General features: G+C 36.0%; 2 protein-coding genes across 3 annotated transcripts in view; both read left to right on the forward strand.

The window, feature by feature from the left end:
• Nucleotides 1-209: 209 nt before the first annotated feature.
• LOC113069197 (synphilin-1-like) lies at nt 210-9391 on the forward strand. Its single transcript, XM_026242207.1, is given in 11 exon segments — nt 210-234; nt 937-1007; nt 1939-2002; nt 3104-3445; nt 3447-3634; nt 3743-3922; nt 5099-5212; nt 5304-5429; nt 6376-6545; nt 7199-7264; nt 8304-9391. Coding segments are annotated over 10 exon segments (1989 nt in total). The 5' UTR covers nt 210-234; nt 937-950; the 3' UTR covers nt 8986-9391.
• Nucleotides 9392-12837: 3446 nt separating this feature from the next.
• Nucleotides 12838-25605, forward strand: part of LOC113069199 (sorting nexin-2-like) — a 17116-nt gene continuing 4348 nt past the window's right edge. The window contains exons 1-11 of one of the 2 annotated variants that reach the window (XM_026242208.1): nt 12838-13009; nt 14965-15052; nt 15695-15822; nt 16735-16804; nt 17412-17455; nt 17537-17678; nt 17767-17845; nt 18689-18764; nt 24206-24319; nt 24665-24758; nt 25299-25504. In XM_026242208.1, coding sequence (XP_026097993.1) covers nt 12941-13009; nt 14965-15052; nt 15695-15822; nt 16735-16804; nt 17412-17455; nt 17537-17678; nt 17767-17845; nt 18689-18764; nt 24206-24319; nt 24665-24758; nt 25299-25504 — 1110 coding nt within the window. In that variant the 5' untranslated portion in view covers nt 12838-12940. The remainder of the gene's footprint in view (nt 13010-14964; nt 15053-15694; nt 15823-16734; nt 16805-17411; nt 17456-17536; nt 17679-17766; nt 17846-18688; nt 18765-24205; nt 24320-24664; nt 24759-25298; nt 25505-25605) is intronic. The other variant, XM_026242209.1, reaches the window with a different exon arrangement.

Here is a 25605-nt window from a genome sequence, read left to right on the forward strand (position 1 = left end):
CTCTCTCTCTCCTCTCTCTCTCTCTCTCTGTGTGTGTGTGTGTGTGTGTGGTGTGTGTGTGTGTGTGTGTGTCGCCCTCTGCTGGTCTGTGTGTGTATCTGCGCGTGCGCGTGTGTGACGGGGCCGCGCGCGCTGAGGAGGCAGAAGGAGGCGCGCGCTCGCGACACATTCTTCAGATGATCCGCTAATAATCATCAGAAACACCGACAGGACAATCAGCGGAGCGGGAACGAGGTACAACACACACACACGGGACACGAGACACCGACACACCGGCGGGAGACCGGAGAAACACGGAGAGAGAGAGAGAGAGAGAGAGAGAGAAAACATCTGAGGGATGCTAAAGCTAAAGCTAAAGCTAGAAACAATAGACACAGACAGAGATAAAACACACACACTCAGAGGACACTGTACACCACACTGACAGAGGATGCACCTTCATCATCATCATCATCATCATCTCATGAATATCCATCAGTCTGTTTTTCGCGCTCCAGTTCTCGATTCATTGTGTTGATGTGAATCATGAGCATCAGTGACTCGTTTCTTCATGATTCTTCTCTTATTGACAGATTCATCATTTATTCTGCACAAAAAATGTTTCATGGTTTTTCATCAGAGTGTAAATAACTCTGAAACGACTTTATTGTCCCCTCGTGTCATCATCTGCTGGTGAATGTGGACCAGGGGTTAATTAGATATTCCGTTATACAGTTAGATTAAACTCACCATTCAGCTCTGATAGCCACGCCCACCGTCCAATCCCGTGCTGACGGAGGGGATCAAGCCCCGCCCACTTCTTTTGTGTCTCTGATTCACTCCGAGTGACGTCACACGAGGGTAGTACTGTACAGTAGATGATGTTTGAGCCTGTAATGATGGAGTGTGTGTGTGTGTGTGTGTGTGTGTGTGTTGTGTGTGTGTGTGTGTCTCAAGAATGCTGACTAGAGATGGACGTTCCTGAATACCTGGATCTGGATGAGATTGACTTCACTGATGATTTACCTGTGAGTTTATGACTTTTATCAGATTCTTCATCAGATCAACTACTTTAGGCTCAAATGTTCACTCAAAGCTCCCTTAAGATTGTTATATTTTTAATAAATGATGTTATAAAATATTCCATCTTTTTATTAAGTGTTTTAACATTTTTATGCTTTTAATTTTAAGTAAGCATTTTTTAAAGGAATGATTAAATCACTTTTTTATTTTGTTTGCTGTTATTTTAAAATCCTTTATTAAATTTGTAATTTTTAGGGTTAGGGTTAGATTTCAGTTTAATTTAATTAATTTTTGTATGTATTTGTGTCTTTTTTATTATTATTATTTTAAACTAGCTTAAATGCAACATTTTTATGCTTTAACAAACTATTTTCTGATATCAGTTAATGGTCAGATGACATGCAATTAAACAAATAAAATATTTCACATTTTTTATAAATGTTGTGATTTATTTCTACCTTAATTAATAGATTTTTTGTTTTATTAGTGAAAATCTGATATGTTTTAGCCATACATTTTCTCACCATGAAAATAGCCACACAAACAGTTTAATATTTATTAAAAATACTTTGTTTTTATTTTAAAATATTGGTTTCAATTTAATAAATAAAAAAAATTATCAATGTAAATATTTTATTTAGTTAGTTTTTATTTTTAAATAATTTATCAACTACAAATGAAGATTCTTATTTTGCGTTTATGGTATTTTTTTATTATTTTTATTTAAAACGTAACTTTTTGATTCCATTGGGATGGAGTGTTGTGTGTTGTTTAGTCTCGCGATTAATTGAAGGTTTGTTGAGTTGGTGGGATGTTTATTGAGCTCCAGGAACAGCATCACTTCCCATCAGTCCTTCAGCATGATAACACACACACTGGGGGCTCATGGGTAATGTGTGTGACGCTCTTTAACCCTTCGCATGTCTTCTGTCTCAGTACTCGTCCAAGAGCATTCCTGAGCTGTGCCGGAGACACGATGCAGCGGTCGACGACAGACAGGGTACGAGCTCACGCTATTATCAGATTCATAACTATACTAGAGCTGCTTGAGCTGAGTTATGACACGATTGTCTTCTGTAGATCTGCTTCAAACAAACTTTAAATTAAAAATATATGATTTTGCACTTTTAGCAACTGAGTGGATCTGAATAATGATTGTATGTGTCATATTTAATAAAGTTTGCTTAATTGATTCTGTTCTTTTTGCTGCTGTTTTTGGTGTCTTTTTCTTTTTTTAAACATATTTAAAGAATGTTTTTTATTTTTGTTATTTTGTGTAAGTGTATTGTTTGGATTTTTGGAGTTTAAAAAAAGTATTTTTTCATTTTTATGAGTTAATTATTACCTTTTTATCAACTCTGCTCTAGTTAAACAGCTTGAAGTGGATATTAGATTATAAGTATGCATTTATAGAATCATTGATTCTTTTGCATTCTTATTTATAGCTGATAATCTGCCTAGTAACAGTCTTTTTTTTAATTAGGTTTACTTTCGCTTTTAATATTTGTTTAAATTATATAATTTTAGTTTTATTGATATTTTAAAACTGTATTTAAATGTTACTTTTTTATTTTATTTAGCAAGTGTTTTTTTTTAAATGTTTTTTTTTTAAAGCTTCTTAGTATCAATCTATTTTTATTTTAATATTTATTTCCGCTTTTTTTATAGTTGAGTTAATACATTTTTATTTTATTTTATTTGTTTTATTGATATTTTAAAACAATTTATTTAAATGTTACTTTTTTATTTAATTTTAGTGAGTATTTAATCTTGGTTTATTTTTTTTATTTTTATTAATTTAAATGTAATTCAACTTAATTTCAATTTATAGAATCATTGATTCACTTGTATTTTTATTCATTGCTGTTAAGCTGCCTAGTAACAATCCATTTTCATTTAAATAATTTTTTGTGTTTTATTTTTAAAAAAATTCAACATTTAAAAAATATATATATATAATTTTTTTTGTCAGTGTTTTATTTGGGTTGTTTGTTTTTATTTAAAAATGTAATTATTGATTTAATAATTGGCGTAGAACCAGTGTGTGCTGTAAAAAGGCACATTGCATCAGTGTTGAGGATGTTGTCGATGGCTGTTTCAGCTCCGTCCATCAGCTGGGCCCGCGGCGCGGCGTCTGGTGCAGCGGGGATCAAACCCACGGGCATCGCTGATGTCTACAGTAAGTTTCGGCCGGTCAAGCGCGTGTCTCCGCTCAAACACCAGCCGCAGGAGTCGGATCCGGAGAGCGAGGCCAAGAGCGCCGACGCCAGCAAGAGCCGAGGCCTGCTGCTGTTGGGAGAGCTGGAGCACTACGACCTGGACATGGACGAGATCCTGGACGTGCCCTACATCAAGTCTGAGAAGACGAGCGCCTCTAAAGCGCTGAAGCCCGACCTCAGGAAGCCCAAGCCAGCGGATCAGGACCGGCTCAGGGCTCAGAGCGCTCCACGGATCACAGCCAGACACGCTTCTGTCTGATAAAGACGACGGCGGCCCGAGCGCCTTCCCTCTTCAGCCGCCCAACGGCCCGAGACAGGACAAGCCCTGGAGAACACTTGGAGAAGCCGACGAGGAAATCAAGAAGACGCAGAACATCCTGAACATCGTGAGAGAAGGACAGATCTCTCTGCTGGTGAGAGCAGCTCCAATAATACACACCTGTGCTGACTGATGACTGCTTCTGTGCTGCAGGGACACACGTGTGTAAATATGAAGAACTTGTTGATGATTGTGTCTGTAGCCTCACTTGGCAGCGGAGAACCTGGAGCGGATCCGAGACGAGGACGAGAACAACCTGCTGCACGTGTCTGCGGCTCAGGGTCACACCGACTGTCTGCAGCACCTGACCTCACTGATGGGAGAAGACTGTCTGACCGAGAGGAACACACAGCAGCTGACGCCCGCCGGCCTGGCCGTCAGGGTACACACACACACACACACACGCACACGCACACACTGACACACACACACCTACACACACACACACGCACGTACACACTCACGCACACAGACACACACACACACACACACACGCACGTACACACTCACGCACACAGACACACACACACACGCACGCACACAGACACACGCACGCACACAGACACGCACACACACACGCACACAGACACGCACACACACACACACACGCACACACTAACTCACGCACACACACACTCACGCACACAGACACGCACACACGCACACACACACACGCACGTACACACTCACGCACACAGACACACACACACGCACGCACACACACGCATGTACACACTCACGCATGCAGACACGCACACACACACACCCCGCAGGACACTAGGACACACTCAATAACACTTCATCAGATCCAATCCCATCCCAAAAATACTGAGTATCGGCCGATACCGATATTGATCCGATACCAGCCAGGTGATTTTTTTATTTTTGTATTTATCGGTGTACAATTTCATTGTGTGTGTTGAACTGATCGACACTCTTTTGTGTCTTACAAACAATCTACTAAATATAGACAACTACTTTATAAAGAAAAATAACATGGGAAAAAAACATATACTGTATTTTCTGGACTATAAGTCGCACTTTTTTCATAGTTTGGCTGATCTTGCAACTTACAGTCAGGTGCGACTTATTTATCAAAATTAAATTGTCATGAACTGAGAGAAATGAACCAATGGAAAACATTACCGTCTCCGGCCGCTAGAGGGCGCTCTGTGCTGCTCAGTGCTGCTGTACTCTACACTGAACACAGAGCGCCCTCTAGCGGCTGGAGACGGTAATGTGAACTCTTGGTTCTTGGTTCTAAATAAATGCGACTTACATATGTTTTTTTCCTCGTCATGACGTAGTTTTGGACTGATGCGACTTATACTCAGGTCCGACATATAGTCCGAAAAATACAGTAACCATAATCTGACAAAAAAGCCTGTTAGTGGATTGATTCAGTAGCAACACTGCAAGAAATGATTCTCTGAGTGTTTGTGTCTTGTGTTCTAGAATAAATATCTAAAAATATCTTTGAATTAGGATGAATTCACTGTACAAATATAATTATTTAAGGTGTGTGTGTGTGTGTGTGTGTGTGTGTGTGTGTGTGCAGAACGGTCATCTGGAGTGTGTGCGCTGGATGGTGAGTGAAACCGAAGCCATCGCCGAGCTCAGCTGCACTCGTGAGCATCCCAGCCTCATCCACTACGCCGCGAGACACGGACAGGTGAGCATCACACACACACACACACACACACACACTCTCACACACACACACACTCTCACACACACACTCATCGATCACGTGTGTGTTGCAGGAGCGTGTTCTGCTGTGGCTGCTGCAGTACATGCAGGAGCAGGGCATCTCTCTGGACGAGGCGGATCAGAACGGGAACACGGCGGTGCATGTGGCGGCTCAGTTCGGACACCTCAGCTGCGTTCAGGTGCCGCTCCGTCTGAGAGAGAGAGACAGGAAGCAGCTCTCCTCCCATTTCCTGTTTCTCTGCTGAGGGACGCAGGGCTGTTCTGTTCTCTCACAGACAGAAAGAAAAACACTGACCACACGACACACATCAACCTAAGCTGCATTTATTCGTTTTTTATTGTATTTATAGAAAAACAGTAAAAACTGAAATATTACTCTTTTTAACTTTTTATTCATCAAAGAATCCTAAGAAAAGTTTCACAACTGTTTTCAACATTTATAATAATACGTCATCATATTACAATTCATGTGTAGAATTAATATAAAACACAGCTTTGATCACAGTATTAAATTATGTTTGAAAATATAATTAAAATAGAAAGCCATCATTTTAAATGGTAATAATATTTGTACAAAAATATCTGTAGTTTTGATCAAATAAATGCAGACTTCAGAAACTTCAAAAAAAAAAAGCAGAAGTATATATATATATATAATATGACTGCCATTGGGTAAGTGTTCATTAATTTTTAATTAGAGTTATGGAGTTATAAACAAATACACGTGTTATATTTGTGTGAAAAAAAAGAAAGTGATCTAGTGTTGACAACTTTTGAACACGCTGTTAGTAATTCAAGTCTTGTATGTAAATGAGCTCTGACATGATTGGCTCAGCTCATCATGGTGCTGCATATTTAAGTAGCTGCTGATATGTAAATGAGCTGATGCTGGTGTTTTTCAGCTTGGTTCAGTTCTGTTGGTCGTATCATCAAGGGTCCGTCACGCTACACTTTTCAATCCATTCACTTCTATTTGAAAGAACATAAACTTTAATATTGCAGTCACAGTTACAAACTGTCAATAGAGTGTTGTCAGTAGCACACAGAAGTCACAGTTTTGTGAAAAGTCTTCTCACGTGTGTGTGTGTGTGTGTGTGTGTGTGTGTGTGTGTGTGTGTGTTGCAGACTCTGGTGGAGTACGGATCGAACGTGACGGTGCAGAACCAGCAGGGCGAGCGGGCGTCCCAGAGTGCCGAGCGGCAGGGTCACAGCACCTGCTCCAGGTACCTGGTGGTGGTGGAGACCTGCATGTCTCTGGCCTCGCAGGTGGTCAAACTGACCAAACAGCTGCACGAGTAAGAGCCTTCATTCAGCTACAGCACATACACATTAGAAAACAAGTCTCAAGGGTCAATTTTGTCATGCATCATCTGAAAGCTGAATGTTTAAACTGTTTAAAGAAGGACAATATTTGAAAATCTGGAATCTGAGGTTGTAAAAAAAAATCTAAATAAGTTGTTCAGATGAAGTTCTTAGCAATGCATATTACTAATCAAAAATGAAGTTTTGATATATTTACAGTAGGAGATTTACTAAATATCTTCATGAACATGATCTTTACTTAATATCCTAATGATTTTTGTCATAAAAGAGAAATGTATAATTGTGACTCGTACAATGTATTGTTGTCTATTTCTACAAATATACGTCTGTGACACTGATGACTGCTTCTGTGCTAATGGGACACAAATATGATGCGTGTCTAGAGGACATTAGATCTTGAATGTTTAACTTTTTTGTGCCTCAGGTGAATTAGGTTAATATAAACCATAACGAGGGATATTTGAACTCCTTCATTAAACCAACTCAGCTGTTAGAAACTTAGAATTAAGTAAAGTTATAATGCTTTATATATTGGTCTACCCCAGTCTTCTGTATCACGACTGCAGACGGTTACATGCATGAGCTCTGAGTGACCCGAGCATGTGTGTGTGTGTGTGTGACTCAGACAGACGACGGCGCGAGTCGCTCTACAGAACCAGCTTCATCTGCTGCTGCAGACACACGAGCCCAGGTCTGACATCACACACACTTGCTCAAATCTCTGAATAATGAGTTTGGCTCCACACTCTCACTGAAGAATACTGTGCTCAGATACACACAGAAACTCAAAGATCTCCGCCACAGTGAGACAAAATAAAAGTCTGGTTTAACTTGAAGAAATTATGACAGAATTATATTACTTTTACACAGTAGAATGTATTAAGTAACAACAAAAATGGGTATAGTAGTAATAATAATAATACAATAATAATACTCAAATAATTTTTTAAGAAGCGGACAAAATAAAAGTTTGGTTTAACTTGAAGAAATTATGACAGATAGAGAGAATGTACTACTTAAAGTAGTTATAACAATAATAATGTTTGTTTTTAAAATTCAACGAGTTCTTTCAAATTAATTTGATTACATTTTACAAGATTAATTAAATTGTTAGTTTTCAGATTTTTTTTGTTGTTGTTGTTTTTGATAAGTTTATATTAAATCGTAAAACGCAGAATCCAAAAAAATACAAACCCTATAAAAATAAAACACGATAAAGCACTATTATTGTTTACAATGTTTACAATATTTTTTTTTAATTAAATTTAAAAGTCTAGAATAATTACAACAGCAAACACAGAATTAGTGAAAAGTAAAGCACAGATTTTACGGCACTATTATTGTAAATAATTAAAATGTTAAACCTTTATGAATTCAGTTAATTAGTCATCATTTCAGTTACTAAAATGTATTTAAACCAATAAAACTCCATAAATATACCAACGGAAGATGCAGAGTTTGGGCAAAATTATTTCATAAGATACTATTACTGTTAGAATTTGAATAAATTGTTAAACTGTTATGAATTCAATTGATTAGACATAATTTAGAAAATGTTAAACCACTATAAGTCCAGAAAAATTACGATGGAAGACACCGATCACTGCATCATGTTACTTGTACAGTAAATGCATCTTGAATCCAGAATGTTGAGATATTTATACTAGAACACAAGACACACACACTGAGTAAGAGAAGGATGTTCAGTCCTTTTCTCCGTGTCTCCTCAGCTCTCACGTGGAGTCGTGGCCTGAGATGATGCTGACGGCCGAAGCGGCTCCTGATGACGGTCAGTGGACACTGAAGCAGAGACACATGGACTCAGACCGCAGTCTGACCGGGGAGGCGGAGTCAGGGGCGGGGCCTGGAGCCGGACCAATGAGACGGCTGGGGCCGGGCGAGAGGCGGGAACTCAAACTGGCGCGTCTCAAGCAGATCATGCAGCGTTCGCTCAGCGAATCAGACGCAGAAGAGTCCAAACCGCCTCGACCCGAGCGGCCCACGCAGCTGTCCATCGCAGAGCCCGACGAAAACAAACACAAGTTCTCCTTGACGCACAGAACTCCCAAATCCATGGACGCTTGCAACCCGTCTCCGTCATCAGACCACAGCGACCCAGAAGCCAAACCCGAAGAGAAGCTCACCACCAGTCCCAAAAGTGCACTCAAGTCCCCGTCCTCCCGCAGGAAAACCTCGCAGAACCTCAAACTGAGAGTCACGTTTGACGAGCCGCCGCGGAAGGACGGACCAGCGCCGGACGCCAAAGTCCAGCCCAGCAAACGAGCGTTTGGGACGTTTCGCTCCATAATGGAAACCCTGAGCGGAAACCAGAACAGCAACAACAACAACACCCCCAAACACGCCGGGAAGAAGAGCGAATCCAAGAGCAAAAGCAAGACAAGCGCCGTTTAAAACTAGAAACTGATTCAAATCCAGCAGCTGCTCGATGACATCCATCTTTTCAACAATAACACACTCTCATACATCTGCGTTTTCAAACAGTAGTTTCACAGTTCTGTGATTGTGTACAGACTCTACAATCAAAAACCAGCAGAGGGTGACAGCCGTACAGCAAACGAACGAACGAACAAACGAATCATTAAATGATTCGGTGCACAGGACTCTCGAAGGATCCAGCGCTGCACCTTCAGTTTCTGATTGATTTCAAAACTCTAATACATTTTATATGTCATCTGTATTGTTTTGGGTTTAAGTATGGATTTATAATTTAACTATTATGTTTGAATGCAAGAAACACTATATTATTCGAATCTTTGTAACGACATTTGGCCATTAAAATAAAGACGTTTTCAACTGAGCTAATCGTCAGATGGGGGAAGAAACCGAATCGAGAAAATGTTCGACACCGTTTCTGAAAAATGAAGGTCTTAAATCAAAGCAGAAAGTCTTTAATTCATACAGTTTTGGCATTAAATGTTACATGCATTGCTAAAAAAAAAACATCTTTGTTTTCCAGTACAAAAAAACATCCTTAATTGAAATTTACAGGAGATGCAAAATTAGGATTTGAAGTCTTGTTTTGAGAAATTGCACAAAATGAAGTAACCGATATCTCCCAAAGGTGGATTACATTTTTAGCTCATTGGCAGATATTTGTTCTTGTTTCAATCATAAATTCACTTCATTTTGATCCATTTATCAGAAAACAAGACGTCTTGCCATTTTTGCATGAAACAGAAACCCTGCTCAACTATTCACACATGCATTAGTCGCATTTAATGCGTTCAGCAGATGAGAACGATCTGAACGTGAGCGAGTTTCCCTGAAGACATGAACTCTGAACCCAGTTTAATGCTCGTGAAAGGAGAATATTGTATTCCAGGAGCCGATGTGTGCTGATGAATCAGAGCTCGTTTACAGGCGCTCGGCTCCGAAACAGCAGCTTTAATTGGAGCCGGATGAGAGAGAGAGAGAGAGACAGAGAGAGACAGAGAGAGAGAGAGAGAGAGAGAGAGAGAGACGGTGTGTTTAAGGCTGTGTGCAGCATGAAAATGGAGCAGACGAGCGCTTGATTTGACAGGAGGAGAGTCGTCTATAGATTTTTGTGTCCATTGTTTGGCTTATTTGTGTGCTGCTTTACTCAGTCAATCAAATATAATTGACAGCGCTGTGCTGCTGTTGTTTCTGGATGACAGCAGTTAATGCCGCCGGAAAACAGCTGTGGAAACTTTCTGTGTGAACGATGGGAAAAGGTTTCTGCAGAACGGTGACAGTCGAGCGCATTAATTGACACAGATGAGGGATAATACCATAATCAACCTTTAATTGTGCTGCTTCTGTTCCACACAATCACATCCGTTCACATGAAACTGATCCTCACAGTCTGTGTCCGGTTGGAACCAAGGATTGTTGTTTTATTAAATGGTCGTAAATTTTTTTAACTAAAAAATGAGATGTATCTGATCAGCAACTTCAGATTAATGAGTGAATGTGATAACAAAATCAGTTTAATGTTATTTTACACTCTTGAAAATGAAGGTGCTTCACGATGCCATAGAAGATCCTGTTGTGTCTAAATGGTTCCATAAAGAACCTTTAACATCTGTTTCACAAAAGCTTCTGTGTGATGAAGGAAGGTTCTTTAAGCACCTTTATTTTTAAGAGTGTATCCGTGAAGAAATTCTTTATTTCAAACTACACATAAACCACACCAAAAAACTATGATGCAAAAAACTGAAAATGACCTGTATTAACCCCAATGGAAGGAATGGAATGGAATTTAATCTAGTTCCAAATTTATAGAAGCCCAGTCAAGTCACCTTTATTTATAAAGTGCTTTAAACAAAATACATTGCGTCAAAGCAACTGAACAACATTCATTAGGAAAACAGTGTGTCAATAATGCAGAATGATAGTTAAAGGCAGTTCATCATTGAATTCAGTGATGTCATCTCTGTTCAGTTTAAATAGTGTCTGTGCATTTATTTGCAATCAAGTCAATGATATCACTGTAGATGAAGTGACCCCAACTAAGCAAGCCAGAGGTGACAGCGGCAAGGAACCGAAACTCCATCGGTGACAGAATGGAGAAAAAACCTTGGGAGAAACCAGGCTCAGTTGGGGTCAGTTCTCCTCTGACCAGACGAAACCAGTAGTTCAATTCCAGACTGCAGCAAAGTCAGATTGTGCAGAAGAATCATCTGTTTCCTGTGGTCTTGTCCTGGTGCTCCTCTGAGACAAGGTATTTACAGGGGATCTGTATCTGGGCTCTAGTTGTCCTGGTCTCCGCTGTCTTTCAGGGCAGTAGAGGTCCTTTCTAGGTGCTGATCCACCATCTGGTCTGGATACGTACTGGATCCGGGTGACTGCAGTGACCCTCTGATCTGGACACAGACTGGATCTGGTGGCTACGGTGACCTCGGAACAAGAGAGAAACAGACAAATATTAGCGTAGATGCCATTCTTCTAATGATGTAGAAAGTATGGTGTTATGTGAAGTGTTTCCGGTTCCGGTTCACCTAATTAATGCAGCCTAAAAATCCTTTAACGGATTTGGATATTAAAAGCATATTAGTATGTTCTGTGTAAGCCAGGTTAAAGAGATGGGTCTTTAATCTAGATTTAAACTGCAAGAGTGTGTCTGCCTCCCGAACAATGTTAGGTAGGTTATTCCAGAGTTTAGGAGCCAAATAGGAAAAGGATCTGCCGCCCGCAGTTGATTTTGATATTCTAGGTATTATCAAATTGCCTGAGTTTTGAGAACGTAGCGGACGTAGAGGAGTATAATGTAAAAGGAGCTCATTCAAATACTGAGGTGCTAAACCATTCAGGGCTTTATAAGTAATAAGCAATATTTTAAAATCTATACGATGTTTGATAGGGAGCCAGTGCAGTGTGGACAGGACCGGGCTAATATGGTCATACTTCCTGGTTCTAGTAAGAACTCTTGCTGCTGCATTTTGGACTAGCTGTAGTTTGTTTACTAAGCGTGCAGAACAACCACCCAATAAAGCATTACAATAGTCTTACCTTGAAGTCATAAATGCATGGATTAACATTTCTGCATTTGACATTGAGAGCATAGGCCGTAATTTAGATATATTTTTGAGATGGAAAAATGCAGTTTTACAAATGCTAGAAACGTGGCTTTCTAAGGAAAGATTGCGATCAAGTAGCACACCTAGGTTCCTAACTGATGATGAAGAATTGACAGAGCAACCATCAAGTCTTAGACAGTGTTCTAGGTTATTACAAGCAGTGTTTTTAGGCCCTGTGATTAACACCTCTGTTTTTTCTGAATTTAGCAGTAAGAAATTACTCATCATCCAGTTTTTTATATCGACTATGCATTCCATTAGTTTTTCAAATTGGTGTGTTTCACCGGGCTGCGAGGAAATATAGAGCTGCGTATCATCAGCATAACAGTGAAAGCTAACACCATGTTTCCTGATGATATCTCCCAAGGGTAACATATAAAGCGTGAAGAGTAGCGGCCCTAGTACTGAGCCTTGAGGTACTCCATACTGCACTTGTGATCGATGTGATACATCTTCATTCAACGCTACGAACTGATGGCGGTCATATAAGTACGACTTAAACCATGCTAATGCACTTCCACTGATGCCAACAAAGTGTTCAAGTCTATGCAAAAGAATGTTGTGTTCAATTGTCAATTGAGGGAAAAAAATCTAAGTTCCCGGTCACTAATGATCAAGGGCAGCAGAGGGTTAAATACAAAAGGGTTGAGGAGGAAATGAATGTTTGTTTTTCACGAGTTGCATGAAGCGCTGCATGAAGCGCTTCTGTCACGAGACTCGGTCACATGACAGGCTTCACACTCTCTCTCTGTGTGTGATTGTGTGTGTGTGTGTGTGTGTGTGAGGTGTATCGGCTGCTGTAGCTGAAGATGTCAGAGGAGAGGGGTTCTTCAGCGCAGACGGAGGAAGACGAGGATCTGTTCGTCAGCGCGATGGAGGTGAGATCAAGCTTCACTGACCCCCCACGGAGGATCGACACGCCCTTCTGATCACACTCTCTGATCACTAATCAATATTCATAATCAGCCAAACATCAGCGGCGTATTTCCATCTGATTCTGACTCATTTCATTGAATTACATGAGAGTAGATGCGAGCGCGCATGCGCAGCAGGGCTCTCTCCGCGCGTCAACACTGCGTCGCGTCAGCGCAGACACGCGATATTACCGAAACAATCATCTTTTCACATTAGAAGCGTGTTCAGTTTATATTAGATTCATTTTCAGCTATTACAGACTACATTGATAATATTAGTGTTATTTTGACATTTGCCCAAATATGTCAGTGTATGTGTTTATTATATATATATATATAGCATTATGATTCTGAATAGCAAATAAGACATTAACTCATTAAATATGCGTTCATCTGAATGCATTTCCATACATCTGAAGATTGGATGAATCTAGTTTGATTTTGTCTTAATATCAGACTTTAAGATTTGCATTCTGGCTTTATCTTTTTATCACTCCATGCATCCGAAAATACTGTAACAGACCGAAAACAAACACATTTTTACCATGTTTTAGGAGTGAAATGTTGTATAAATCAGTGTGAATGAAATATGAATAAAAAGGAATAAAGGAAGTTTAAATCAGGAATAAAACGTTGAAGTTTGGTGTTTGTAAGAGAAAAATCTCTTTACAGATTTGGGTTTTAAATCTACAGACACAAATGGATAAGTGCAATGAAATAAGCACTTAAATGTGTGTTTTTGCATGTTTAATTTCCACTAATTGAAAGAAGACGTGTGATAAGGAAACAGAAAAGAGCCAGATCTCATCTATCAGACAGTCATATCGTCTCATGTGATTCTGGTTTACAGCAGATTCTGAGAACCTTCACACTTCCTGTGCTTCTGCTCATGAGTGTGTCCTGTGAGAGACACAGGTGTGTGACAGGAGTGTGTGAACATTAACTTAGCATTTTTGATTCCAGTAGTTTCTGTAGATCTACTGAAAAAAGTTAGATGCAAAGAAAAAAAAAACATTTAGTTTATAATATGTTAATTAACTTATTATAATTATATATATTATTAAAATAATTAAAGTTAAGTTATTATATAATGTATAAATAATATTATATATTTTAAAATAACAATGCAATGGTATAATACATAATAATATTATACATTTTTTAATAATATTATTTTAGAATATATTATTATTATATAATGTAATAATATATATTTTATAATTATAAAATAATATATATATAAAAATTAAATATTATTTTATAATATATAATAATGTAATATTCTATTTTTATTCTAATATTGTTTTATAATATATTATTATAAATAATATAATAATATTCAATATTTAAACATTATAATATTATTTAACAATATCTAATAATTATATTTATAATATTATATATTTAAAAAAATCAAATATTGTATAATATAAAATAATATTGTATATTTTAAAATTATTGTATTCTTTTATACAATATATAATAATATATATTAAAAATATTATACAATTTTATAATATATTATTAATGTAATTATATTATATATTTTAGAATTATAATATGATTGTATAATATAATATAATATTATATATTATAAAAAATTTTATATTCTAGTTTCACCTGAGCTGTGTGTGGAGGCGTGTCATTTCCTGCATTTTTTTAATTAGGAAATGAGCTTTATATTTTAAGGGTGAAAGTTGTATATCTTCTTTTTTTCACATTGTTTTTGTTGTTATGGAAACGACTCTAAACTCGCTCGTCATTGGTCAGCTGTCAAAAAGGAACTCGATGTAGGGCGGGGTTTTGCTTTTCAGAAAAGCCGATCTTTTGGTTTGCTTTGACTGTTGTCCTGTAAAGGTGTCCTGTGTCCTGGTGTTGTTATTCTCTGATGAACGCTGTGTGTTTTCTCTCTCTCTCAGTCTCCAGAAGCAGCTCGTCTGTCTGCAGAAGACCTCAGCCCCAGCTCTAACGGACCCCGAGACGATGACCCCGACGACCTCTTCGCCGGTCTGTGACTCCCGAATCACGTTCTCAGAGTCTGTAGATGTTCACACCCGTCTCCGATCCAGTAATGAGCCGTTTACATATTCAGAGTGTGTCACTTCACGATTGGATAGTTTTGAGAATGCTCTGTTTCTATTGGCTCAGAACCTCAATGTCACACGTACTGCTGGTCAGATGTTCGCGATGTTTTTTTTTTTTTTTATGAAAGAAATTCATGCTTCTATTCATCATTGATTTATTAAACAGATCGGCATTTTTAACACTACACACTTTTTCTGTTCTTTGTGTTTTTTATTTTTACTTTTTATTATATATTTTATATGTATATAATTGATAATAATAATCAGAAATGTTTCTCGAGCAGTAAATCATCATATTATTCTGATTTCTGAAGATCATGTGACACTGAAGACTGGAGGAATGATGCTGAAAATACAGCGGAGCATCACAGAAATACATTACACTTTAACACAGATTCACACAGAACACAGATGTTTTACATAGCTAAAATATTTCAAATTTTTACTGTATTTTTTATTAAATAAATGCAGCTTTGGTGAGCAGAAGAGACTTCTTTCAGAGACATTAAACCCATGGCATCTAGTTAATAATCAGCTGAACTGAGAGTTATCTGAACTCTTTCAGAAGCGACGGAGGAAGTGTCTCTGGACAGTCCGGAGCGTCAGCCGATCCTGTCAGACGGACCGTCTCCTGCCATCACACCGGTCAGCATCAGCCCCAGAGTGGACGTGTTTGACCGCTCGCCGGACCTGGTGAAGCACCGCATCTCATCATCTCATTATATCACATATCACACAATCACATTAAAGACATTCAGACATTTATTTTCACATTCAGAGTGATTTATGATTTGGTGAAGTCAGATGAAAAAGGACTGAGCTACATCTGTCTGAAGTCACTTTAGAGGAAAACTGATCTAAACTGATTTCTCCCCGTTCTGCCATTATAATCATTATTGGATTAATAATCAAAGTACAGCTGTTTTTTATTGCATCTTTGTTGTTATAAACAAGAAACAATGTATAAAAATGAAAAGTATTTAAGAAAAAGACTGCAAACCATCCTTCTCTTACTCAGTGTCTGTGTCTTGTGTTCTAAACATTCATGAATCAAGATGCATTTATTGTATTTTTGTTATTTTTTGAGTTTTTGCCTAAAACAAGGAAAAATATCTACCAATATTTTTCAAATATTTTTGCTTGTTTTAAGCAAAAACTAACACATTTAAAAAAACAAAAACAAGACTTAATATCTTAAATCATGTTACTTGTACAGTAAATGCATCTTGATTCATGAATGTTTAGATATTTATACTAGAACACAAGACACAAACACTGGGGTAAGAGAATCATCTTTTGCCATAAAACAAAAAGAAAAATGTTGAAATCACTTAAGTGTGTTTATTACAAATGCATTAATTATTAAAAATAGAAAAGCAGTTGAATCAAGCAGCGAGTGATTCCCTCTTTTCTTTTATTGTTTGATTAATATGAATGCGACGGACATCGTGTGATGCACGGATCTAATGTCATGTTACACATCTGATGTTTTTCCCCAAATCTTCACTTAAGACATAACAGATTATGTTTGCGTGAATACTTCAATATTTTTCACCTGCTGTAAACACATTTGTTTCTCACATTTACTGGACTTTTCCTCTCTAGGATGAAGAAGAAGAGGAAAACAGGGACACATTTGACATCCAGATCTCAGTTTCTGACCCTGAGAAAGTTGGTAAAGTGTTATTTATATATATATTTACTTTATATTAATAATACTTTATATTATATTATTTATTTAGATTTATATTATTGTATTTGTTATATTTGTTTATATTTATACATATTTATTTACTTATTTATTTTACGTATATATCACAGAATATACATACTTTGTTTTAGATAATTTATTTTGATTAGTTTTATTAGTTTATTAGTTTTTTTATATATATGTTTATATATTATTTATTTAGTATTATTGTATTTGTTTATATATATTTTTTTATATAAAATTGTATATTTATTTATTTATTTTACATGTATATTTCATGGAATATATATACTTTATTTTATATTTTTTATTTTTATTTTTATTATTGTTTTTGTTAAATATATTTCATATATATTTTTATTTTTATTTACTTATCATATATATAAATGGAAATTTGTCTTTATTAACTCATACTGTTTGTGTTTGTATATATATTTCATTTTTATCAATATTAATACCTTTTTACATATACTTTATTGTCTATAATTTATTTATTAAGATTTACCACAGTTTCTTGTGTATTCGTGCACACATGATGATTCTGATTGTGATGAATTTCTTTGATTTCTAGGTGACGGCATGAATGCGTTCATGATCTATAAAGTGACGACTAAAGTAAGAAGAGCTTCAGATTGTGGTCTGAGATGATGTGGATCTTCTGGAAGATGTGTGTGACTCTGTCTCTTTGTTTTTCAGACCAGTCTGTCCATATTCAGCAGAGACGAGGTGTGTGTCAAGAGGCGCTTCAGTGATTTTCTGGGTCTGCACAGTAAACTAGCCTCAAAGTACATGCACATGGGCTTCATCGTCCCTCCTGCGCCTGAGAAGAGCATCGTGGGTAAGTCTGTGCACGTATGATCAGAGACGTGTTCTGATGGTGTCATATCAATGATGAGCTCATGTGTGTGTGTGTGTGTGTGTTTCAGGAATGACGAAGGTCAAAGTGGGGAAAGAGGATCTGTCATCGGTGGAGTTTGTAGAGAAGAGAAGATCTGCTCTGGAAAGGTTTTCAAACTAATTAATTAAAGAGAAATGTGCAAGGGCTGGGTTGATTTCTTGATTGTAATCGATTCTCATTCTGATGAATCGATATCGATTCTTTTATAAAATGTAATGTGTAATTGATATGATATTTGTAGCTCCACCCATCCAGTAATGTGAATCATCTTTGTGCTTGAGTAACACAATATCATAATGCATTATGTGTAAAAGTAAGTTTCCAGCACTGGAGGTGACGGTCATCTCTTCCTCTTTACTACTAGTTATAGCAGCAAATAAACACGAACGAACATCAGAGGAATCATAACAGCTCACTGAAATGAATCAGTTAGTGTTTGATCCGAGGAAAGACATCAGTGAAACAGATTGAGATCAATAACGTCACATGTACCTCAGGAAGGACATTCAAGGACCATCAACTCAATAGTCAGTCAACATTTACTGGACCTGATTGGCTAAATATCCAAATGACTCAGTATTGGATTGAGATTCATAAACCCAAGCGAATGAATCGAATCGATGCCCAGGCCTAGATGGCTCTCTCTGTTTTCTGTTGGTCTGATGCGCTGGAAAGATCATTCGTGTTCTGCTCTTTTGTGGCTAAAAGGTTAAGCAAGAAATATTAGATAAATAATAATGGAGGTGTGCTGCTGTGTTGTCGTTCTCTCCGCTGCTGATCGCTGCTGTGCTCCTGGTTTTGCACAAACTGATGAATCGAATAAAAATTACAGTTAAGTGAGGCGCTGACATTTCTCTGCCCTTTTTATCCGTCCGCTGACTGACGTGAAGGTCAGCGTCTCGGCTCTTACAGAATTGGGTGCTGATGGGAGATGTGTGTTTGTGCTGCAGGTATCTGCTGAGGACGGTCAAACACCCAGCGCTGCTCAAAGACCCCGATGTCCTGCAGTTTCTGGAGAGTTCAGAGGTACCCTCGCCGTTTCTGTTAATCATAGAGATGTTTTATATGGGCTCATCATATAGTTACTGAGACAGTTACTGAGCTGATCTGAATAAGCTACATCTGTCTGTAGTTTGCTGCATTTCGTACCTTTAATACATTTGCATTAACAATAACTAGAGGTAACCCCTACTATTGAACATGTGTTAAAATTTCCACTGTTCTTGTGAGTATAATTATGGAAGCTCATTTCTGTAATGGGATGAAAAAATGTCAAAACGGTAATTGTAATCAATTATCTCTGAATTGAGATATAAACTCAGAATTACAAGAAATATACTCTGAGTTGAGATATAAACTCAGAATTACAAGAAATATACTCTGAATTGAGATATAAACTTAGAATTACACGAAATATACTCTGAATTGAGATATAAACCCCGAATTACTGGAAATATACTCTGAATTGAGATATAAACTCAGAATTACAAGAAATTAACCCTGAATTTAGATATAAACTCAGAATTACAAGAAATTAACTCTGAATTGAGATATAAACTCAGAATTACAAGAAATATACTCTAAATTGAGATATAAACTCAGAATTACAAAAAATATACTCTGAATTAAGATATAAACTCAGAATTACAAGAAATATACTCTGAATTGAGATATAAACTCAGAATTACAGGAAATATACTCTGAATTGACATATAAACTCAGAATTACAAGATATATACTCTGAATTAAGATATAAACTCAGAATTACAAGAAATTAACTCTGAATTGAGATATAAACTCAGAATTACAAAAAATATACTCTGAATTAAGATATAAACTCAGAATTACAAGAAATTAACTCTGAATTGAGATATAAACTCAGAATTACAAGAAATTAACTCTGAATTGAGATATAAACTCATAATTACAAGAAATTAACTCTGAATTGAGACATGAACTCAGAATTACAAGAAATATACTCTGAATTGAGATATAAACCCTGAATTACAGGAAATATACTCTGAATTGAGATATAAACTCAGAATTACAAGAAATTAACTCTGAGTTGAGATATAAACTCTGAATTGCAAGAAATTAACTCTGAGTTGAGATATAAACTCAGAATTACAAGAAATTAACTCTGAATTGAGATATAAACTCAGAATTACTAGAAATCAACTCTGAATTGAGATATAAACTCAGAATTACAAGAAATTAACTCTGAACTGAGATATAAACTCGGAATTACAAGAAATATACTCTGAATTGAGATATAAATTCCAAATTGCAAGAAAAAAACTCATAATTGGAAGAAATAAACTCAGAATTACAAGAAATTAACTCTGAATTGAGATATAAACTCTGAATTGCAAGAAATTAACTCTGAGTTGAGATATAAACTCAGAATTACAAGAAATTAATTCTGAATTGAGACATGAACTCAGAATTACAAGAAATATACTCTGAATTGAGATATAAACCCTGAATTACAGGAAATATACTCTGAATTGACATATAAACTCAGAATTACAAGATATATACTCTGAATTAAGATATAAACTCAGAATTACAAGAAATTAACTCTGAATTGAGATATAAACTCAGAATGACAAGAAATATACTCTGAATTGAGATATAAACTCAGAATTACAAAAAATATACTCTGAATTAAGATATAAACTCAGAATTACAAGAAATTAACTCTGAATTGAGATATAAACTCTGAATGGCAAGAAATTAACTCTGAGTTGAGATATAAACTCAGAATTACAAGAAATTAACTCTGAATTGAGATATAAACTCATAATTACAAGAAATTAACTCTGAATTGAGACATGAACTCAGAATTACAAGAAATATACTCTGAATTGAGATATAAACCCTGAATTACAGGAAATATACTCTGAATTGAGATATAAACTCAGAATTACAAGAAATTAACTCTGAGTTGAGATATAAACTCTGAATTGCAAGAAATTAACTCTGAGTTGAGATATAAACTCAGAATTACAAGAAATTAACTCTGAGTTGAGATATAAACTCAGAATTACAAGAAATTAACTCTGAATTGAGATATAAACTCAGAATTACTAGAAATCAACTCTGAATTGAGATATAAACTCAGAATTACAAGAAATTAACTCTGAACTGAGAGATAAACTCGGAATTACAAGAAATATACTCTGAATTGAGATATAAATTCCAAATTGCAAGAAAAAAAACTCATAATTGGAAGAAATAAACTCAGAATTACAAGAAATTAACTCTGAATTGAGATATAAACTCTGAATTGCAAGAAATTAACTCTGAGTTGAGATATAAACTCAGAATTACAAGAAATTAATTCTGAATTGAGACATGAACTCAGAATTACAAGAAATATACTCTGAATTGAGATATAAACCCTGAATTACAGGAAATTAACTCTGAATTGAGATATAAACTCAGAATTACAGGAAATATACTCTGAATTGACATATAAACTCAGAATTACAAGATATATACTCTGAATTAAGATATAAACTCAGAATTACAAGAAATTAACTCTGAATTGAGATATAAACTCAGAATGACAAGAAATATACTCTGAATTGAGATATAAACTCAGAATTACAAAAAATATACTCTGAATTAAGATATAAACTCAGAATTACAAGAAATTAACTCTGAATTGAGATATAAACTCTGAATGGCAAGAAATTAACTCTGAGTTGAGATATAAACTCAGAATTACAAGAAATTAACTCTGAATTGAGATATAAACTCAGAATTACAAGAAATTAACTCTGAATTGAGACATGAACTCAGAATTACAAGAAATATACTCTGAATTGAGATATAAACCCTGAATTACAGGAAATATACTCTGAATTGAGATATAAACTCAGAATTACAAGAAATTAACTCTGAATTGAGATATAAACTCTGAATTGCAAGAAATTAACTCTGAGTTGAGATATAAACTCAGAATTACAAGAAATTAACTCTGAATTGAGACATGAACTCAGAATTACAAGAAATATACTCTGAATTGAGATATAAACCCTGAATTACAGGAAATAAACTCTGAATTGAGATATAAACTCAGAATTACAAGAAATTAACTCTGAGTTGAGATATAAACTCTGAATTGCAAGAAATTAACTCTGAGTTGAGATATAAACTCAGAATTACAAGAAATTAACTCTGAGTTGAGATATAAACTCAGAATGACAAGAAATTAACTCTGAATTGAGATATAAACTCAGAATTACTAGAAATCAACTCTGAATTGAGATATAAACTCAGAATTACAAGAAATTAACTCTGAACTGAGATATAAACTCGGAATTACAAGAAATATACTCTGAATTGAGATATAAATTCCAAATTGCAAGAAAAAAACTCATAATTGGAAGAAATAAACTCAGAATTACAAGAAATTAACTCTGAATTGAGATATAAACTCTGAATTGCAAGAAATTAACTCTGAGTTGAGATATAAACTCAGAATTACAAGAAATTAACTCTGAATTGAGACTTGAACTCAGAATTACAAGAAATATACTCTGAATTGAGATATAAACCCTGAATTACAGGAAATTAACTCTGAATTGAGATATAAACTCAGAATTACAGGAAATATACTCTGAATTGACATATAAACTCAGAATTACAAGATATATACTCTGAATTAAGATATAAACTCAGAATTACAAGAAATTAACTCTGAATTGAGATATAAACTCAGAATGACAAGAAATATACTCTGAATTGAGATATAAACTCAGAATTACAAAAAATATACTCTGAATTAAGATATAAACTCAGAATTACAAGAAATTAACTCTGAATTGAGATATAAACTCTGAATGGCAAGAAATTAACTCTGAGTTGAGATATAAACTCAGAATTACAAGAAATTAACTCTGAATTGAGATATAAACTCAGAATTACAAGAAATTAACTCTGAATTGAGACATGAACTCAGAATTACAAGAAATATACTCTGAATTGAGATATAAACCCTGAATTACAGGAAATATACTCTGAATTGAGATATAAACTCAGAATTACAAGAAATTAACTCTGAATTGAGATATAAACTCTGAATTGCAAGAAAGTAACTCTGAGTTGAGATATAAACTCAGAATTACAAGAAATTAACTGTGAATTGAGACATGAACTCAGAATTACAAGAAATATACTCTGAATTGAGATATAAACCCTGAATTACAGGAAATAAACTCTGAATTGAGATATAAACTCAGAATTACAAGAAATTAACTCTGAATTGAGATATAAACTCTGAATTGCAAGAAATTAACTCTGAGTTGAGATATAAACTCAGAATTACAAGAAATTAACTCTGAGTTGAGATATAAACTCAGAATTACAAGAAATTAACTCTGAATTGAGATATAAACTCAGAATTACTAGAAATCAACTCTGAATTGAGATATAAACTCAGAATTACAAGAAATTAACTCTGAACTGAGATATAAACTCGGAATTACAAGAAATATACTCTGAATTGAGATATAAATTCCAAATTGCAAGAAAAAAACTCATAATTGGAAGAAATAAACTCAGAATTACAAGAAATATACTCAAGAATTTACAAGAAATATACTCTGAATTTAGAAATAAACTTTGAATTGAGAGATAAACTCAGAATTAAGAGAGAAACTCTACATTGAAATTAAGTGATATAAACTCATAACTACAAGAACTCTGAATTGAGATAAACTCCAAATTGCAAGAAATAATCTCAGAATTACAAGAAATAAACTTTGTTTTTTATGATTCTGCTACAAAAACTAAAAGTCTGAACTTTCAAGAAATTAACTCTTAACAGCAAGAATTCTGAGGTATAGATTTTGAGGTATAGACTTGCAATTAGGAGGGAAAACGTCACAGTTAGATTCATTTGTTTTATTCCTCACCTGAAAGAAGTTTTCATTTAAATGTGGTTTACTGGTGTTATGAAGATGATTCTTTTGAATGTATGATGAAAAAACACTGCAAGTAAACTTGACATCAGATTATACATGAAGAGGAACAGTCGTGTGTTCTGTACATTATATTACGTACAGCGCTCATAACATCACCAGTGTTGATAACATCACACTTTTGATGGTTTCCTGAATAACACACAGAACAGATCCAATGTGTTCTGCTCCTCCAGGCTCTGAGTTTCTCTTTAAAGGCCCAGAAGTGACTTTGGAATGTCTGTATTAAGTATGTATAATGGAAGACTGAGGCAATTGTAAAGGGCTAAACGCTCGGCCCGATTGAAAGCTATTTTTGCCCGTGGGTCCTCTGAGAGTTTTCCAGGGTGAAACGTATTAAATTGGACCGGCATTGAAATGTATGGGACTGGAGAAAATCCCTGTGCGCTGCGGGAGGAGAAACGCTCCCCGCGGGACGAGGGCTGAGCCGCGGCCTGTTAACCGGTTTGTTTGCCCTTATTTGTCATTTTATCCCAGCTGCCGCGAGCGGTTAGCACACAGGCGCTGAGTGGAGCCGGAATATTGAGGATGGTAAACAAAGCAGCCGACGCTGTCAACAAGATGACAATCAAGATGAATGAATCGGATGCGGTAAGGCTCGGATTTTTGGACTTGAATAATGAGACGAATTAATGAGCTGCTCTCTGGCTCCAATCCTAAAGTGTGTGTGTGTGTGTGTGTGTGTGGGAGAGAGAGAGCAGGGGTCAGGACATGTGACACGCGTGTGCTCTTTATACACTGAACACAGCTAACAGTCAATCACACTACTAAAAAATTATTCTTACTCAGTGTGTCTTGTGTTCTAGTATTAATATCTAAACATTATTAAATTGAGATGAATTTACTGTACAAGTAACATGATTTAAGTTTGTTTCTTTTCTGTAAAAAATAATAATAATATTAGTTTCTTCACTGATTGTGTGTTTGTGTATGAAGTGGTTTGAGGAGAAACAGCAGCAGTTTGAGAATCTGGACGTTCAGCTCAGAAAACTTCACGTTAGTGTGGAATCACTGGTGTGTCACAGGAAGGGTGAGAATACACATCATAACATAAAAACATGTTTGTGATCTTATACGCAACTAGTCCAAAGTTTGGGGTCAGTGTTTTTTGAGTCTGTTCTGCTCATCAAGGCTGCATTTATTTTATCAAAGATACAGTAAAAATTGTAAATATTATAGAATATAAAACAGCTGTTTTCTCTGTGAATACCCATTAAAATATAATTTATTTCTGTGATGCACAGCTGTATTATTAAGCATCATTACTCCAGTCTTCAGAAATGTTTCTTGAGCAGTAAATCATCATATTTTCATGATTTCTGAAGATCATGTGACACTGAAGACTGGAGGAATGATGCTGAAAATACAGCGGAGCATCACAGAAATACATTACACTTTAACACAGATTCACACAGAAAACAGCTGTTTCACATTACAATAATATTTTACTATTTTTACTGTATTATTGATCAAATTAATGCAGGCTGGGTGAGCAGAGAGACTTTGTAAACTGGTGATGTACAGTATATTCTGAATGAAGCCTCTTCTCTGTTCTCTCTGTGACTCTCAGAGTTGTCTGTGAACACGGCATTGTTCGCTAAAAGCGCGGCTATGCTTGGAAACTCGGAGGATCACACGGCGCTGTCGCGAGCTCTGTCCCAGCTGGCCGAGGTGGAGGAGAAGATCGAGCAGCTGCATCAGGAGCAGGCGAACGCTGACTTCTACCTGATCTCAGAGCTGCTGGGAGACTATGTGCGGCTCATCACCGCCGTCAGAGTGAGTGGAGCACATCCTCAGCAATATTTAGATGTTTTTGCTCCCTCAGATTCCAGATTTTCAAATATTGTCCTCCTAACAAACCAGACATCACTGGAGAG

This window comes from Carassius auratus, unplaced genomic scaffold (genome assembly GCF_003368295.1).
Source record: "Carassius auratus strain Wakin unplaced genomic scaffold, ASM336829v1 scaf_tig00001026, whole genome shotgun sequence".
Lineage (NCBI taxonomy): Eukaryota > Metazoa > Chordata > Actinopteri > Cypriniformes > Cyprinidae > Carassius > Carassius auratus.